Source organism: Drosophila serrata, unplaced genomic scaffold, assembly GCF_035046125.1.
Source record: "Drosophila serrata isolate PLE 108 unplaced genomic scaffold, ASM3504612v1 contig_342, whole genome shotgun sequence".
NCBI lineage: Eukaryota > Metazoa > Arthropoda > Insecta > Diptera > Drosophilidae > Drosophila > Drosophila serrata.
In genome coordinates this window covers 56,028-76,248 of record NW_028257240.1, presented here as the reverse complement: position 1 = coordinate 76,248, position 20,221 = coordinate 56,028, and the positions used below count along the sequence as shown (strand labels likewise).

Here is a 20,221-nt window from a genome sequence, read left to right as displayed (position 1 = left end):
AATGGTTATATCTCAAATTTGATGAAAATCTGCTGAAAACTGCAAAAGTTATAATTTTAATTGTATTAATTTTCATGATATGAATATGATATATATGATATATATATATATGATATAGTGGTCAGATTTTCATAAAACTTCACACAAAATTGTAAAATAATATGAAATGGATATAGCTTGAGTTTGACAAAAATCTGTTGAAAACTGAGAAAGTTATAATTTTTAATGGTATTAATTTCTCGAACGTTCCTATGGTAGCTATATGATATAGTAGTCTGATTTTTATAAAATTTAACACAAAACTGTAGAATAATATGAAATGGCTACATCTTAAATTTGATGAAATTAAATCTGCTGAAAACTGCAAAAGTTATAAACTTTAATTGTATTAATTTATCGACCCTCCTATGGCAGCTGTATGATACAGTCGTCAGATTTCCATAACATTTAAAAAAAAATTAGATAAAGACAGAATAGCTATATCTCAAATTTGATAAAAATCAGGTAAAAACTAAAAAAGTTTTAATTTTTAAATGTATTAATAAAATACTTTGATGAAAATCTGTTAAAAACTAAAAAAGTTATAATATATAATTGTATTAATTTCTCGATCGTTCCTATGGCAGCTATATGATACAGACGTCAGATTTCCATAAAAATAAAAAAAAAAATAAAAATAAAAATAAGATAAATGGCTATATCTCAAATTTGATAAAAATTTGTTACAACCGAAAAAGTTATAATATTTAATTGTATTAATTTCTCGATCGTTCCTGTGGCAACTATATGATATAGTTGTCCGATTTTGACATTTTACACAAAATTTTAGATCGTTCGTATGGCAGCTATTTGATATAGAAGTCCGATCCGGCCCGTTCCGACATATATACGAGTGAGAGTATATAGAAGACTAACTACAAAATTTCATTCAGATAGCTTCAAAATTGAGACACTAGTTTGCGTAGAATAAGTAAAATGGCAATATCCCAAATTAAATTAAAATCTGTTGACTAAAAATGTTATAATTTTTTTGGTAAAAATTTTCCGATCATTCCTATGGCAGCTATATAATATAGTAGTCCGATCCGGCCCGTTCCGACATATATACGAGTGAGAGTATATAGAAGACTAACTACAAACTTTCATTCAGATAGCTTCAATACTGAGAGACTAGTATGAGTAGAAACGGACAGAAGGAGAGACGGACATGGCTAGATCGACTCGGCTGTTGATGATGATCAAGAATATATATACTTTAAATGGTCGGAGGTTTCTTCTTCACTGCATTGCAAACTTCTGACTGAAATTATAATTCCTTGCAAGGGTATAAAAATAACGCCTCCCAAAAATTGTTACTAACAACACTATGGTGTTGATAAACCAACAAAGTTAGCTATTTGATATACTTTTGTGAAGCCACAAAAGATTATTTTATTTCTGATAATGGAGAGTCGTAATAAAGGTATGTATAAATGTATCTTAGTATACCTGTTGTTATTTTAAACGCAAAGTTATTTTCGCATAACTAATCCTTTTTGCGACTTTTTGCTACAAATTTACATTTACGTAGCGACATTCGAGCTTTTACAAGCTGCACTATTTGAAGCTAAGAACATCAATAGGTGCTATATGGCTTACGAAAATACATACTTTCGAATATTAACAAAAATTAAACGTTTTATTTGTTATATTATAAAACATTAGCCAATAGTCAATAGTTCCGTAACATAGGCAAAAAAGAAAACACGCTATTGGCTAGCCGAAAATATAAGTATAAGTCTTTGTGTCTAAAATGAGTCACCAAATAAAATAGAATTATGAAGAATTATGGCTTAAGGCTTAGAGGAAAATTAGTATCTGATTCTGTGGGAGATAACAATAATTCAACTTCTTTTTAACTTCACGCTGCCCCCATTTCAGCGAAAAATCAAATGAAAATGGCATGCAATTTGTCCTAAAAACTTTTTACGGTAGAATCTGTGGGTCAATTAAAAAACATATTCCATAATCCCTAAAATTCTGTCTAGTTCCATATCTCCTGAAAAGGGCCTGTCTTTTTATTGTCTTATTTAACCATATCGCTATTCGAATATTATTAAGAGGATCATTGTGGTTACTTCTTTTCAGATTTCAAGATTTTGCCATCCTCTAAAAACTTTATATATTAAGGAAACTGCATCTATTATTCTAAACGTAAAGAAAAAAAAACAAGAAAAAGATTAAAAATCAAAAATCAAGTATCAGGGAACGACATCTTTTCAGTTGTGTCCAATGTGTGGAGCAAACTTAACACAAATCCTTCAAATAAATGATTACTATCCCAAAACGTTTGACTTGAAACAAAAAAACTGATCAATATGGAGTAGTCCCTTTTATGCGTGGATACGCTTTTTTGAAGTCGTATTAAAATTATCAAAATCGAGCTAAAAAAGTGCTATAACAAGGAAATAGAAGAAACAAAAAATTCAAAACGCCTTATGGGACTTTATGTAGACAACCCTAGGCAAAATGGTATGACCAATATTAATGATGGGAATACGGCAAGAAAACCAAACCTCTAAATAGGTTTTAATCGGTTGTAAACATCGATGACAATTGGCAATTTATTTTCAACTATCAATATATTATCTATAGATAAATATCAGGTCTTACCATTTCTCGCAGCTAATATTCCTCCAGTTGCAGCTCCACTTATTATTGAGTTCCATGGATCTTCTTTTTTCCGAAAGTGGACAAGTGTACAATCAATTGTACTGAACATACCTCCCCAAATAGCAAAATTCCCTGCTATAACGGGAGAACGGGTTTTAATAGCGGTCATACTGCCAATCTAAGAAAAAATGTAAGATAAACGAAACGTTTTAATAAATTTATATTCAATATATGAATTGCTTAAAAAATATGTATTTCATTAAAACTAAATATATTGAGTTTTATAGAAACATGGCACAAGATTATACAAATTAGAAAGCTATAAACCAATGTGTGCGACCAATCTAAGAAAAAATGTAAGATAAACGAAACGTTTTAATAAATTTATATTCAATATATGAATTGCTAAAAAATATGTATTTCATTAAAACTAAATATATTGAGTTTTATAGAAACATTGCACAAGATTATACAAATTAGAAAGCTATAAACCAATGTGTGCGATTATGTGCAAATAGCGTGTTAAATAAAACAATCTATATATATAAAAATGCTCTGTTCGTGTCTACATCCTTCATAGACTTGAAAAGTTCTGAGCCGTTTAAGCCCAAATTTTTAGAAAACATGCGTTGAGGTTCCAGCTCGGTTATTGTCTACTTTTGATGTTGATAGCTTATCTGCATTTGCGAATATATCACTTTTTCGCGTTTCCCCGTGCCCCTACTGCTGCTCCCTCTACAGGCAGCCAGCTGAATCAAAGCATTTCCTGTCAAAAATTCAAAACATATTGAAAGAAGAAATTGGAGATACAAATTTTATTTTTTTGGACAGGTTCAGTAAGAAACGAAGTCATGCCACCAAAGAAGTCGAGATTGGGTCGTCGTATTCGCAATACAGAAGCAAAAAGACGTAAGATTACGAATATGACTGACGAAGAACGGGCCTCCATCTGAGAGACGCGGCTGCGCGATGAATTTTTACTCATACAGGTTATATTGAAATGTCGTCAGTTGTTTCATCAGTACATTGTCGATATGTATGCAAAAATTGAAACAACGTTTGCTGTTCCTCCGATTGAATCAGACGAAACTTCGGTCGGATGAATATATACATTTGCGGGATGCTGTGATGAATGACCGTAATACAACCAACGTTGGAAAGCTCACGATTTTGCCATCCTCATACATAGGTAGTCCACGCCACATGCAGGAATATGCTCAAGATGCCATGGCATATGTTCGTTGCCACGGCCGTCCAGACTTATTTATCACCTTCACATGCAATCCAGTTTGGTACGAGATAGTACAGCTGTTATTTCCTGGACAATCGTATAGGGATAGGCATGACATCACAGCCCGTGTTTTCAGACAAAAGCTCAAGTCACTGATGGATTTCATTGTGAAACATGGAGTTTTTGGATCTGTGCGGTGCTGGATGTATTCAGTAGAATGGCAGAAGAGAGGATTGCCGCATGCGCACATACTGATTTGGCTGTATGATTTTTATCAAAATTACTCCAGATGAAATCGACGATGTTATATGCGCTGAGATTCCACGGGCCGAGGTTGATACGGATTTGCATGAAGTTGTCATCAAGAACATGATCCATGGCCCATGTGGTACCCTCAACCCATGTTCACCAGGCATGGTAGACGGGAAGTATTTCAAGCGATACCCTCGAGCATTTACACCCAACACCGTAACAGGGGACGATGGATATCCTCTGTATGGGAGACGGTCAACTAAAGATGGAGGGACTTCGGCAAATTTAAACATGAGAATTGGTGATATTGAGGTAGACAATCGTTGGGTGGTTCCATACTCACCACTATTGTCAAAATCATACAAAGCGCACATCAACGTAGAATATTGCAATTCCGTGAAATCGATTAAATATATCTGCAAGTACGTGAATAAAGGCAGCGATATGGCAGTTTTTGGTGTTCAGGCAGAAAATGGGGACAGCAATGCAGTACGAGTTGTCGATGAAATATCTCAATACCAGGCTGGAAGATACATAAGCAGCAACGAGGCTGCATGGAGAATTTTTTCGTTCCCAATTCATGAACGCTATTCAGATTTAGTTCACTTGGCAGTCCATTTGGAGAATGGTCAACGTGTCTATTTCACAGAAAGAAATGTGCAAGAAAGAGTCCTGAATCCGCCAGCGACAACTCTGACTGCCTTCTTCACCTTATGCCAGAAAGATGATTTTGCCAGAACCTTGATGTATTCAGAAGTGCCCTCTTAACCATAATATGCCACAGAGAAACGTGGCAGGGTACAGCTAGTTTAAAATAATATGTTATCATTCTATCAAAATGAATTTCTTTTTGATGTACTAGTGGTCAAGAAATCTCAATAATCTACTTATGCTAATTTCGACCGTATTAACTACCCACAAAAAACAAAATGCGTTATTTACTTTTTAATATTATCTAAATATACTTGTCCTTTTTTATACTGTATACTTCATTTTTTGTCTTCTTTGCTACAGGATCCGGCACTTGAAGTGTAACTTATTGAAAAGACCAAGACCAAAGGATGACTTGCAGGTATTTTGGGCCATTCGCGGACAATAACTTTTTCAGGGCCTCGAGACTGGTGTACTTTTTAGTACGGGCCTTGCTCTCCAAAATGGCCCAAAAGGGATTCCATTGGATTTGCGTCTGGTCAATTCGAGAGCCATTGAGCGGATGTGATAAATTTTGGAACGTTGCTTTTTTAGCCATTCTTGGGTCACTCGAGCTTCGTAAGATGGTGCCGAGTCCTTTTGGAACGCACACGGCCTGCAACTCAAATGATTGTTTGCCCACGGCTTTAAACAACCTCTAGAAGACTTTCCTGTTAATATTTCGCATTGACCTTGACGCCAGGCTAGATGACAATGATTGGAGAGCGTTCATCTGCGGTTACAGTGGCCCAAACCATTATCTGTTGAGGGTGCTGCCTTCTGGTGGCCAATCGACGAATCGAATTCTCGTAAGAACGTTTGGTCAAGTAAACTTTATCGTTTTGAGAGTTTACAAATAGCTCAATCTGAAAAATTTCCTTTTCAGAAAACGCAATGTTTGGAAATTAACCGCATTCGTCCAAACGACGCAAGTCCTTGGCTCTCTGAAGACTAACTTGTTGCTGCTTTGGTGTGAGATCACGCGCCGTTTTGATTGACCTTGAGATAATTTTTCAGTTAGCGGTGGATACTATGGTCGGATATTTTCAGTTTTTTTGCCATTTGATTGGCACTTCGGCGGGGATTTTGCTCAACCATCTCACGTGACGTTGCAGTCTCTTGACGACCACCTCCATTGCGTTTTTTTTTTAACTACCAGTATCGTTGTAACTACTTATGGTGCGGTAAACAAAATCTTTATTCACTTTGAGGTGCTTGAGCTTTTTTGGACAGCTGACAGCTGGACAGCCCGTGCGTCAGCTGCGCAAGGCGGTCTGAAGATGGACCCTGTAGTCTTCTAGACGAAGACCTGGATGTCAGGAAAACCACGAAGCATTACTTCCCCATTTTTTTCATTTTTATTTATGTGTTATATTTGAAGAATATTGCGACAAAATTTCAAGTCAATTAAAGCAAAATTGCAGAAGCTATGAGTATTTTTATACCTGCTGGTATTTTTATTTTACACTGGATTTTTGGGTGTTTTAAACTTTAATTCGTTTTTCCCACAACTCACTTTTCATTGATCATTACCTGCTTTGAAATTGTATTTATATATTTGTAATGATTGCTCCAAAAGAGAATGCGTAAAGGCTGCCCAATGCTTTGTGCTAGGGACAGCGGTCTTTATAAATATTTTCAGTTTAATATTCACCAGTAATCGCCCAATTTAGAATTGTTGAAACCGTCAGAGGCTGATCGGAATAATTGTCTATATAGGCCGGTGTAATGAGCCAGTAAAAAAAATTCCCCGAGAAAACTTCAACATTGCCCTCTCCGGACAGCTAGACAGAACGGAATTTAGATGCGGAACTGGTTGAAACTGAATCACCTTTTGTAAATAGACGAATGGGTTGCGCCCATAGGCCAAATTCAAAAAATGCATCTAAAAATATTTAGTCAAAGTATAAAGAATTTGTCTCTAAATTGTCCAAAATTATGTGTATGGCAAACCACTTTTTTCCGGAAATTGTACGAAACATTCTAAAAATAGAATGCATATCGTGCTTTGGTCAAAATAAAAGTAAAGTTTAAAGTGGTCAGACGTTCGCAAAAGTTTAGCAAATTTAAATTTCCAGGTATTTACTTTAAATAAATTGGTTTTGAAAAATTAATCTTCTGGACGTTGATGCACTACGGTCAGTACACTCAAGTGACACCAGGCAGGTGTTAGGTGGGTTAGGTGTTAGTAGGCGCGATGGAAAATATAAGACAGAATACGAAGAAATTGACTACCGGCGTACTGCCAGGTTGTTTGCTTGCATGTTTACTAAGTGTGTTAGTATTAAAGATTTTAATTTGGGAAGGGTATCTACGTTAGAGATTAGTGTGTACAAATCATTATAATACAATACAATAGTGGTATATAAGATCTAGTACTTCTTCATGGTGCGTGGAAATTGAGTTGACTTAACAAGTCAGCACATCACCATGGATAAGGTTATAAATAAAGGTTATTCCTGGCATCGTCCTACGATTGGCTAAGGACGGTAAGTTTATTAAGAGGAGTCTATTTGAGAAGGAAGGTAATCTTTGGTTTGCATCCCAATTTAAACCGCGTAGAGCTTAAAGTAAAAAGTTCTTTTGAACCGACTCGATGCATTTACTATGAACGCCGTAATGAGGGCTCCAAGCGCCATATTCTAAGATAGGACGAACTAAAGAAGTATATAAAGATTTAGTGACATAGGGGTAATTGAATTCCTTCGACCACCGTTTAATAAATTCAATTGACGAAATATGATCGATAAAGTCAAGTTTTGGGTCCAAACGGACGCCCAAATCATCAGCAGAATTAATTTTTTCCAAATAGCAGCAGTTCAGCGTGTAAGTAGAAAGCTTATGAACGGCACGAGAACATGTCATTTAGAGCCGTTTAAGTTTAATAAGTTTACACGACACCAAGTTTGAAAACTATTGAGATCTGTTTGTATTTCACGCAAAGCTTAACGTCATCCGCGTACATAAGCACTCTGGAGTTAGTCAAGACTTTGGGCAGGTCATTTATAAATAATGTAAACAATAAGGGTCCCAAGTGGCTTCCTGGCGGAGGAGAGAATGGTTAACAGAGTCAAATCCTTTACTGAAACCAGTATAGATTACATCTGTGTGAAAATTATTATGGAAGCCCTTTATAATATAGGAAGAGAGCTCGAAAAGATTTGTTTTTGTTGATCTTCGCTTAATAAAACCATGTTGACATGGAGATATAACTGATCTACAAATAATAATGTTTTCGAATAATTTAGGGCTGACAACATGGAGATTCCCCTATAATTGCTGGCATCCAATTTGCAACCTTTTTTGCGGAGAGGAATAATAAACGATTCCTTCCAAATAATGGAAAAGTGAAAGGTTTCTAAGGATAAGGTGAACAATTTCAGGATTTTGTAAATTAAGTTTGATTTGGGTATGTCGTAGGAATTAGACTGGTGTAAATTCGAAGAGTTTGAATAAGTTGTTTGAAAAAACTGCGAAAATCGATCGGCTATTGGCTGATCATTATTTGCGGTAGTACTTTTAAATGAAAGTGAGGAAGGATTTGTTTTAGGTTTACGTTTAGTGTAAACGAAATTATAAAACTGTTTTGGGTCCCGTAAGAACTGGGCCCTAAAACGAGTTAAATAGTTTTATAACACTGCGCGTTCAGCACGGTAAAGTTTGACCGAGCTGATAAATAAGATGAAAGGGCAGATTGAGAACCGGTGAATTTAAATTTAGCATACAGCCAAGATTTTTTATTTTTAAACCGGCTCAACTTTTTAGTAAACCAGGACGGTTTATTCGAGATTGGCATAGTATAACGATACACATTTAGTAAAAAATGAGTTCATGGCATTGTAAAAAATATCGACAGCAACTCCCATGAACTCATATATAAAATTATTCAGCCGTTCAAAGTCCGTCTTGCGAAAACAGAGGACTTTTTGTCTGGACGGTCAGATATATTCTGTAAATTAGACGCAATATCAAGAGGCACATCGAAAGTAGGATGATAAGGATCTTCGGGCTGCGTCAGAGGCGCCACCCTTGCTAAACTGACTCTCGCAGGATCATAGACGAAGCAAAGATCGAGCAAGCGCTGTAAGGAATTTCGAACATGGTTGACTTGAGACAGCGAAATGTCGAAAAAGACAGCGATAAAGTCATGTTGTGTAGGTGTATGGAGAGTATTGGTGGAATTACTTGAGCATCAAATAGCACCAGGGATATTAAAATCTCCTAGGACTACCAACTGGTCTCTATCCAAAAATCTACTAAAAAACCATCTGAATAGCGGAAAGGTGATTCCAATAATTAGGAAGTTCCGACAATGGAGGTTTGTAGGAACAGGTAATAAAAATGGAGGATGGCGCTCGATCTCAGCACTTTTGAAATTAATGCCGCGTTCGAGGGCTGTGCCAGAGGAGGCTGCTGCTGAGAGCCCGTTGCAAGTAGTTGGGGTGCGTTTACATGCTGCCCATCAATAGCAGTTTTTTGCGCCTAGGAGACTCATTTAATAGCTTAAGGCTATTAAATTGCGTGTCCAGCGCCAAGAACATACCAAGAGTCTTACGAAAACTCGTTAGAATGTTCTTAAACCCGTTTTTGGTTTGCAGCATGAAAGACATAATTTCCCGATGTTTTTTTTTACATCGTCCACCGTCCGAGCTGCAATACCAATACAGCAGACGATTGTAAGGTCACCTGCAAAAATAGCCTTTTAGCAGGCTTTGGCAAAACAGACAATATTTACGGACATTTTAAAGACTTACCACTGTACACTTGTACTTGAAAAAACAACAGAGCTATGAAGATAAGAAGGAAGAAGAGTCACAGCGAGAGCGAGAGAATAGGAGAGCGTGGGAGATCAGTTAAGATAAGAAGTGCAGCGGATTAATAGATAAATAGAAAAAGCGTTTAGCTGTTGCGTCGGCGCATACAAAAACTAAACGAAGAATGCAAATCTTGCAAAAGCTAGCACTAGCAGCACAACTAAATTGGGAAATAAAACCAATTATTAAAACTTAAACTTATAAAACTTAGAAGTTAGTCTTCTATATACGGGCCGGACCGGACGACTGTATCATATAGCTGCCATAGGAACCATCGGAAAATGTTTACAAATTATAACCTTTTCAAATTCAGATTTTTATCAAATTTAAGATATATCCATTTTATGATATTCTACAATTTTGTTCAGAATTGTATACAAATCCGACTACTATATCATATAACTGCCATAGGAACGATCGAGAAATTAATTACTTAGAATCTAATAAAAAGTTCCGCTCGGCTTTCCGTTATGAACTCTGCCTGTGGCCCAACAACAACCACGACAAAAAATTCTTTACATTGGTGCCAGGTGTGGGGTCACTAGGGTTTGCGAAAACCCTGACCTATGAAAATGCATTTGATCAGTCGCTCCACCTTAAACTGGAGCAGAAGTTTGAGCAAATGTGGGCGACTTTTGAGAGGACTATGCTGGGTGACCGTTCTGGAAGCAACGGCAGCCAGCAGGCCCTCCGTTGTTGTAGCATGCCGTCAGCCGGGGACGATCGACATTCTGCGAGCACCCCGCGCGTAATTGAGGCATCGAACGTGGACTCCGGACAGGCGCGTCAGGTGTTTCATCGAGGGATGGATACCGGGCCAGGTGCAGCACCAATCTCTGCGCCGCCTACAGCGTGCGACCTAACCTCACATTGGGGAATTTTGGAGGTGTCGGACGCAGAAGTACCGCCCACCTTCGACGGCACCCGTCCCTGGCCGGAATTTCAGCGCCTTTTAGACGACATGGCCGAGGTGCCGGAAGCTGTATACAAGCCTTCGAGGGCGTGCCCAGCGTTTTCACGCCACCCTCCCAGAGGCCACACTCCGCTCGTATGATGCCGTAACCGCCGCCATGCGCGAATATTTCACAGTCGGCAAGCATGCCGGCTATCACGCCTTTCATAATCGGATGCAAGGACCACGAGAGTCCTTCGAGGACTTCGCGATGGAGCTGGAGCGTTTAGGCAGATGCGTCCTGGGCGAGTTACCGCCCGCGACTTATAACAGCATCATAATGCAACGTTTCATCGATGGGATCCGGGAGACCGGATACCAGGTCCCTATCATCAGCAGCAATCCGCGCTCGCTGACCGAGGCTCTGGACATGGCTTGCCGCATCGAAGCACAATGTCGACGACGCCCAGCGGCCGCCGTGATGACTGTCGCCGCCGTGCCTACAGCCGATCAATTCGGTGCATCCCGAGAAGGAAATCGAGGCCCGCACAGAAACGAAATGGCCGGCCCAAGTTCCTCCCGGAATCCCGTGTCGTCCTCGGGAAACTAACTGCCGTCAACTTCTCGGGGCGGAGGTTAACATCTCACCCCGAAAGCCCCAGCGAATATCCGCTCCCCACGTCTCCTACCCCTCTTTGTGCACGGAATCCTGGACCGGGATCCTACCTCTGCGACACTTCGCCGCACCTCATTGCGCCGCCGCCGCCGCCCAATGAGCAACCTGGCGCCCGCCACAGCCTTCCTCCTAAGGGAATCGAAGTCGGCCTGGCCCCCTTGCTCTCGCCGCCGCCGCCCAAGAGTGCCGCTCCGTCCCAGAGCATAGAGCTTTCCGCCATCCCGAACACCGCCACGCTACGCCAACCAAGAGTGTCGTCGAGCACCCCCCAAATAACCGATGTCCCAAAGGGCCCCCTTCGAAGAAAGCGCCCGGACACGGTATTTCTCTTCATTCACGGAATACTGGACCGAATCCCTACCTTTGCGACCCTTCGCCGCACCTCATTGCGCCGCCGCCGCCACCCAATCAGCAACCTGGCGCCCGCCACAGCCTTCCTCCTAAGGGAATCGAAGCCGGCCTGGCCCCCTTGCTCTCGCCGCCGCCGCCCAAGAGTGCCGCTCCGTCCCAGAGCATAGAGCTTTCCGCCATCCGGAACACCGCCACGCTACGCCAACCAAGAGTGTCGTCGAGCACCCCCCAAATAACCGATGTCCCAAAGGGCCCCCCTTCGAAGAAAGCGCCCGGACACGGTATTTCTCTTCATTCACGGAATACTGGACCGAATCCCTACCTTTGCGACCCTTCGCCGCACCTCATTGCGCCGCCGCCGCCACCCAATGAGCAACCTGGCGCCCGCCACAGCCTTCCTCCTAAGGGAATCGAAGCCGGCCATGCCCCCTTGCTCTCGCCGCCGCCGCCCAAGAGTGCCGCTCCGTCCCAGAGCATAGAGCTTGCCGCAATCCAGAATACCGCCACGCTGCGCCGACCAAGAGTGTCGTCGAGCACCGCCAGAAGAACTGTCCCAACGGGCCCCCCCTCAGAGGAGGCGCAGGCCCGTTCACAGTTGTCGCAGGAGCCGGCGCCAGGCGAGACCGCCTTCCGCCCGCCGTTCTGCCCAAGGACTTCGATCCGAACTACGACCGCCGCCGAGTACTATGGAACAGTATCTCCGCCGCCAGCCGAGGAAGAAGATTCGGACCTGACCCATGTGGACTCCATCTTGAGCCGTTTGTTCGCCGAACGCCCACCTGAAGAACCACCCCCCATCCCCTTAACTGCGGGAAACCGGAGGAAACCTGGAAATCCTGACCCTGAGCTTCGCGGGATCCAGCCTCCACCCAGTCAAGCTTCGTATACGTGTAGTGCCGCTAGTGGCCCACATTTACATTTTTTGATGCTTTTAAAGAAGCATCCGGTTCGCCTCATCGTCGACACCGGTGCCGCTGTCTCCTTACTAAATGGTAGCGTTCTGCCAGAATGACTGCCGAGCACACCGTGCCGAGTGACTCTACAAGGACACTCGGCAGAGCAATTCGTGGCCCCCGCTCGAGTCAACGCTAGACTGGAAATTGCCAGAAGGCCGGTCACCCACGAATTCCTACTGGTGGAGGGCAGCCTCTTGGGTATGGACTTTCTGCTGCGCCATGAGGCCACCGTAGATCTAAAGGATCTTCAGTTACGACTCCCGTGGGGATCTCTGCCGCTATATGCCCCGGATACCCATCATCGAAATTTGCTTTATTCGACTGCACCCACCAGTATCCCGCCACATAGCGACACCCACGTAGCAGTGCGGTGCAGGTCGGAAGAACTGCTTCCTCTGGCTTTGCTGGAACGTGGGAGAAGTTCTCAACTGCCACCCCATATTCTACTAGGCAGCACTTTGGTGGACACCTCAAACGACACCAACACCCTGCACCTAGTGAACCTTAGCGCACAGGAATACCTGCTACCCGCGCAGATGATAGTTGGACAGGTGGAGCCCGTGGAACCCATGCCCACCTCGATCCCAGAAATAGACGGGGCCGGAACAGCCTCCCACGCAGAGGTGCCCCCGGATTTGCCGGCCCTCCTTTACCTAAAATGACGGCATTGATCGGCCGCTTCCCCCGGGTGTTTGCCAGAAACGACGATGACTCGGGACATACCGATTTAATACGGCATGTCATAGACATAAATCGGCCGTACACCAGCCCATGGGCCTCGCCGGTTGTCCTAGTAAAGAAAAAGGACGGTTCCACACGGTTCTGTGTGGATTATCGACGTCTGAACGACATCACCGTCAAAGATTCATACCCCCTACCGAGAATGGACGACATCCTCGCCACTATGCACGGAGCCTGCTGGTTCTCTACCATGGACCTCCAGAGCGGCTACTGGCAAGTGGAGATGGACGAGGACTCTAGACCTAAGACCGCGTTTACATGTGACGCTGGTCTGTTCGAATTCAACGTAATGCCGTTTGGCTTGACCAACGCGCCAGCCACCTTTGAGAGATTGATGGACGGATTGTTCTCCGGTTCTACAAGGAAATTCACCCTGGTGTACCTCGACGACATCATTGTACATTCTCGTACCGTCGAGCAACACCTGGACCACTTGCAGCAAGTCTTCGATAGATTGCAGGGCGTAGGGCTGAAGCTGAGCCCCAACAAGTGTCATTTCTTTCGGACCGAGGTTAATTATCTGGGTCACATTGTCAGCCGCAAGGGCTTAAGAGCGTGCCCAGAGAAGGTTCGAAAAGTCATCGATTGGCTACCACCTCGAAACAAAAAGGAAGTACGTTCCTTTGTGGGGCTATGTTCTTATTATCGGAAGTTTATTCCGGACTTCGCCACAATTGCGCCGCCTTTACACGACCTAACGGAAGCTAAGCGCTCCTTCACATGGTCAACAGCTGCTCACGGCGCCCCACGGTGCTAACGTTTCCCGCGCCCGATGGGATATCCATTGTGGATGCCGACGCGTCAAACCACGGTGCCGGGGCGGTGCTCGGACAACGGCAAGACGGCCAGGAGCGTGTATTGGAGTATTACAGCATGTCGTTTAGCGCTGCGGAGCGCAACTACTGTGTAACTAGATGAGAACTGCTAGCCGTTGTTTTGGCTACGAAGCATTTCCACCACTACCTATAGGGCCGGAGATTCCCACTGCGCACAGATCACTCGTGTCTCCGATGGCTGTTTAACTTCCGGGAGCCTGAAGGACAACTAGCTCGATGGATTGAAAGACTCCAACAGTATGACATGGACATCCAGCACCGCAGCGGAAAGCAACATGGAAATGCCGACGCCTTGTCTCGTCGACCCTGCGGTGACTGCCGCGTATGTACCAGGGTCGAGCAAAACGATGGTCACGAGATCCTCTTTCTACAGACTCAACCCCTCGACATCGCTCGCAGCCAGGAAAAGGACCCCACTCTCGCCTTAATTTTACAATGGGTAGAGAAGGGAGAGCGACCAGCAAAACCTGCAACATGGAGTGAAAGCCCCGAAGTAAAAGCTTATTGACATTTGTTCGAACAGCTATTCATGGATAAAGGCCTGTTGATGATTACTACCAAAACAGCCGACCCAGCTCTGGTAGTGCCTCGCTCTCTTCAGGAAGGAGCCATTCGTAGCGCCCATAACTCCACGACCGATGGACATTTTGGCAAAAAGAAGACAGTTGCCAAGCTGAAGAAACGCTACAACCCAAAGTTCTAGGCGCTCCATTCGAGCGACTTGCAATCGACATACTGTGTCCCCTGCCCACTACACCACTAGGAAACCGCTACATCGCCGTAGTGATGTGCTACTTCACCAAATGGACGGAACGCATAGTGCTGCCTAATCAAACGGCTGAAACGGTAGCCCGAGCGCTAGTGCAAGAAGTCTTTTGCCGATTGGGTGTCCCCTTTATCCTTCACTCGGATCAAGGCCGAAACTTTGAGTCAGAAATATTCCAAGCTTGCCTGCGCCTGCTTGATGTGGAGAAGACTCGTACGACGCCGTTGCACCCCCAATCAGACGGAATGGTTGAGAGGTTTAACCGAACTCTCCTGGACTATCTGGCGAAATTTGTTGCCGCAGATCAACGCGATTGGGACCAATTGTTGCCGCTAGCTCTGTGGGCCTATCGATCGGCCCCACATGAGGCGACTGGGTTCTCGCCGTCACTACTGACCCTGTTACGTGAACTCAGGCTACCAGGCGAATTGTTGTATGGGCGACCGTCCCCGAATCCAGCATTCGTGGACCAACTGCAGAACTGTCTCCGAATAACGCAGCAGCTCGGACGACGACATTTAATTGCGGCCGCCAACGTCAACAAGTTACGCTATGACCTTCGGTCGCACCCAGTGGAGTTCGTCGTTGGAGAAGAAGTATGGCTATACGCTCCTACCCGAAGGGTAGGACGATGCCCTAAGTTGCAGTCGGATTGGATTGGACCCGCCACCGTCATCCGACGTCACTCTGACCTAGTGTACGAGATCCGCTTACCGAGGAAGCGTACCACTAGGACCGTTCATGTCAACCGCCTGTCACCATATCGGGACCCGAATCCCGAATTACTCGGCCAGGAGGCTCGAGTCTGAGAGGGGGGTAATGTAACGAAAACCGCCAGATTCGAAGAATCCGCGATATTTGTAACCGTTGGCAACGCGAGAAACCGCGAAATCTCTTATAGGCGCAATTTTGAGAGCTTTTGACAGCCAGGATGCCTGGTCTCTCTAAGCGCTCTCGATTTCCCTCTCTTCTTCTTACGGACGTTTCCGGAAAAGCACGTGTCTCTGATCACCAATAAAGGAAAGCTAAGTAATAACCACTTTTCCACATGGGGCCAAGTGTAGATTTGGACGAGTGAGTGGGTCAGACCGGGTTCTAGGCAGCCACACCTAATAAAAAGTTCCGCTCGGCTTTCCGTAATGAACTCTGCCTGTGGCCCAACAACAACCACGACAGAAAATTCGTTACAATAAGTATAGGAGAATGAAATGAAAGCAGGCATTACTTTATTGTTTTTTAACATAAATATATATAAATTATCTATATATATAAAAATGCTCTGTTCGTGTCTACATCCTTCATAGACTTGAAAAGTTCTGAACCGATAAAGCCCAAATTTTTACACAACATGCGTTGAGGTTCGAGCTCGGTTATTGTCTACTTTTGATGTTGATAGCTTATCTGCGGTTGCAAATATATCAATTTTTTTAGCGTTTCCCCGTGCCCCTACTGCTGCGCCCTCTACAGGCAGCCAGCTGAATCAAAGCATTTCCTGTCAAACATTCAAAACATATTGAAAGAAGAAAGTTGAAAAGTTCTGAACCGTTTAAGCCCAAATTTTTAAAGAACATGCGTTGAGGTTCCAGCTCGGTTATTGTCTACTTTTGATGTTGATAGCTTATCTGCATTTGCGAATATATCACTTTTTTCGCGTTTCCCCGTGCCCCTACTGCTGCGCCCTCTACAGGCAGCCAGCTGAATCAAAGCATTTCCTGTCAAACATTCAAAAAAAATTTAAATAAGGAATTGGAGAAAAAAATTTTATTTTTTTGTTCAGGTTCAGTAAGTAAGTAAGTAACGAGGAATTAGCAGAAAGACGAGCAGATAGGCTTGAGAGAAAACGATTGAGAGTTAGGCAGTCGCGTTCTGCAGCAATCGATTTGATTCACTCTCAAAATAATGAACGCGACAGGGCAAGGGTAGCTGAAGCGCGTTTACAGCTTGCAGAAGATCAAAACCTGCAATACAATCGTCTTGCATTCAGATATAATCCAACTATTTATTACAGCTCGAATCGAATGTCGTTATTGGACGAATGCATCAGGTCTGCATATACCGTCAGGCTCCCAAATTCAAAAACGAACCAAAAGGATTGCGTTGTGCTTCCGGGAAAGTGGAATTGCCTCAACTTGAAGCACCACCAGAGCCTCTGCACTCTCTATTCGCTGGATCTACTGCAGAATCGAAGCATTTCCTGTCGAACATTAGGAAATACAACTCTTGCTTTCAAATGACGTCATTTGGTGCGGAAATTATAACTACACAATTCATGCCAACTTTTAAAATCAAAGGACAAATCTATCATAAAGCATACAGCCAACACCGTAACAGGGGACGATGGATATCCTCTGTATGGGAGACGGTCAACTGAAGATGGAGGGACTTCGGCAAATTTAAACATGAGAATTGGTGATATTGAGGTAGACAATCGTTGGGTGGTTCCATACTCACCACTATTGTCAAAATCATACAAAGCGCACATCAACGTAGAATATTGCAATTCCGTGAAATCGATTAAATATATCTGCAAGTACGTGAATAAAGGCAGCGATATGGCAGTTTTTGGTGTTCAGGCAGAAAATGGTGACAACAATGCAGTACGAGTTGTCGATGAAATATCTCAATACCAGGCTGGAAGATACATAAGCAGCAACGAGGCTGCATGGAGAATTTATTCGTTCCCCATTGATGAACGCTATCCAGCTTTAGTTAACTTGGCAGTCCATTTGGAGAATGGTCAACGTGTCTATTTCACAGAAAGAGATGTGCAAGAAAGAGTCCTGAATCCGCCAGCGACAACTCTGACTGCCTTCTTCACCTTATGCCAGGAAGATGATTTTGCCAGAACCTTGATGTATTCAGAAGTGCCCTCTTAACCATAATATGCCACAGAGAAACGTGGCAGGGTACAGCTAGTATTGTATATATCTATACTATGATATGTATGAATTGAATAGGCTCCGAAAGTACTTGGCAGATTTGAAAAATTCTTTCACTGTTGGAAAGCTACATCATTCCTGAGTGTCATAGGCTATATTTCATTTAAAAAAAATATATGCATCCTTACTAAAATTAAGATAACGTAATCTAAGGTGTTAAAAAAAAAAACAAAAAACTACCTTACATCTACCGCCCTCTACAGGCAGCCAAAGCATTTCCTGTCAAACATTCAAAACATATTGAAATAAGGAATTGGAGATAAAAATTTTATTTTTTTGTTCAGGTTCAGTAAGAAACGAAGTCATGCCACCCAAGAAGTCGAGTTTGGGTCGTCGTAATCGTAATACAGAAGCAAAAAAAACGTAAGATTACGAATATAACTGACGAAGAACGGGCCTACATCCGAGAGACTGATCGGCTGAGAGCAATGCAGATGCACAAGGAAGAATCAGCAGAAAGACGATCAGTTAGGCTTGAGAGAAAACGATTAAGAGTTAGACAGTCGCGTTCTGCAGCAATCGATTTGATTCACTCTCAAAATAATGAACGCGACAGGGCAAGGGTAGCTGAAGCGTGCAGAAGATCAGATATAATCCAACTATTGATTACAGCTCAAATCGAATGTCGTTATTGGCCGGATGCATCAGGTCTGTATATACTGTCAGGCCTCTTCGATTGAATCAGACGAAACTTCGGTCCGAGGAATATATCCATTTGCGGGATGCTGTGATGAATGCTGCAACTCTTTTGAAGGATGGCAAAACTGCTCATTCTACTTTTAAACTTCCACTATCCGTCAATCTTGAACAACAATCTACATGTTCAAAACGCAAAAATGGACCTATTGGTAAATTACTAAAAGACGCCTCATTGATTATGTGGGACGAATGCACGATGAGCCATAGAGCACATATAGAGGCCGTGAACCGAACCTTACAGGATCTAAGGAACTCCTCTGCAGTCATGGGCGGGATTACTTTTGTATTTGCTGGAGATTTTCGACAGACTCTACCCGTTATTAACAGAGGCACGCGAGCAGATATCATCAACGCCTTCAAGATAATAGAGAACGACAAAAGACGTTAAGAGCGAGAAGTCGCAATCAAGCTTTAGCCCACAGTAAAAGATCGGCTTTTAGATACGATCCACAGATTGATTATGCTCATCAGTCTTCAATACAAATCGGCGATATGAATAAGATATGCCCTAAGTGTTCAGCAAAAAAATGGGTCGATGAAACAAATGGAATGTGCTGTGCTTCTGGAAAAGTTAGTCTCCCAAGTATTCAGGAACCACCACAGCCAATAAAAAATCTTTTGACAAATAATCATTCGCTATCTAGACATTTCATAACCAACATCCGTAAGTACAATAGCCTATTTCAAATGACTTCATTTGGCGCAAAAGAAATAAGAGATGGTAATTTTATGCCAACTTTTAAAATAGAGGGACAAGTATATCATCTTATTGGTAGCCTTTTACCACCACCAGGCCAAAATCCACAATACTTGCAGGTATATTTCATTTCAGAAGCAGATCAGCTATCATTGAGGTCAAACATAGCTCCAACGCTGAAAATAAATTTAATTAACGAACTATAGACCGCACTGAATAACCACAATGTATATATACGAAGCTTTAAACAAAACATAGAACGCAATTCTTCGGATAATTTAAAATTAATTATTGATTCCGACCGCCCACCACAGACAGCACACCCGGGTAGATACAATGCTCCAGCTGTAAACGAGGTAGCCGTTCTCTTGGTTGACGAAGAAAAAGGCCCCAGAGATATAGTGATCGACGGAAGAGACGGCCAACTTAAAAGGGTCTCTGAGTTACACCGATCGTATGATCCACTACAGTATCCCTTAATGTTCGTGAAAGGAGAAGACGGTTATTATTTAACCATTCCGCAGGAAGGTACAGCGCGTAACAAAACTGTGACGTGCATGCAATTTTATGCATTTAGGTTGATGATTAGAGCTAACTGTTTTAATGCATTACATTATTACAGGGACTTATTTAGTCAATATATTGTCGATATGATGGCAAAAATGATATCGGAACGATTGAATTACATATGTCGTAACCAACAGAGACTAAGGGCTGAAGAATACATTCATCTCAGAGATGCTTTAAATCAAGACGGAAATGTTGACCCATCAAATATAGGTCAACGCGTAATCTTGCCATCTTCATTTACAGGTTCTCCGCGTTACCTGCATGAAAAAACCCAAGACGCGATGACTTATGTCAGAAATTACGGGAGACCAGACTTATTTGTCACATTTACGTGCAACCCCGAATGGCCTGAAATTAAAGCAGAACTACTACCTGATCAGCGATCTTTCGATCGTCATGACATCATTTCAAGGGTGTTTCATTTGAAAATGAAGAAATAAATGTTTTACTCATGGTCAA

General features: G+C 42.7%; 1 protein-coding gene across 1 annotated transcript in view; it reads right to left on the bottom strand.

Moving 5' to 3' along the window:
- Positions 1-20,221, bottom strand: part of LOC147642868 (mitochondrial import inner membrane translocase subunit Tim17-A-like) — a 42,749-nt gene that overhangs the window by 7,037 nt on the left and 15,491 nt on the right. Inside the window, exon 2 of the mRNA XM_086838001.1 lies at positions 2,653-2,830. Coding sequence (XP_086694127.1) covers positions 2,653-2,830 — 178 coding nt within the window. The remainder of the gene's footprint in view (positions 1-2,652; positions 2,831-20,221) is intronic.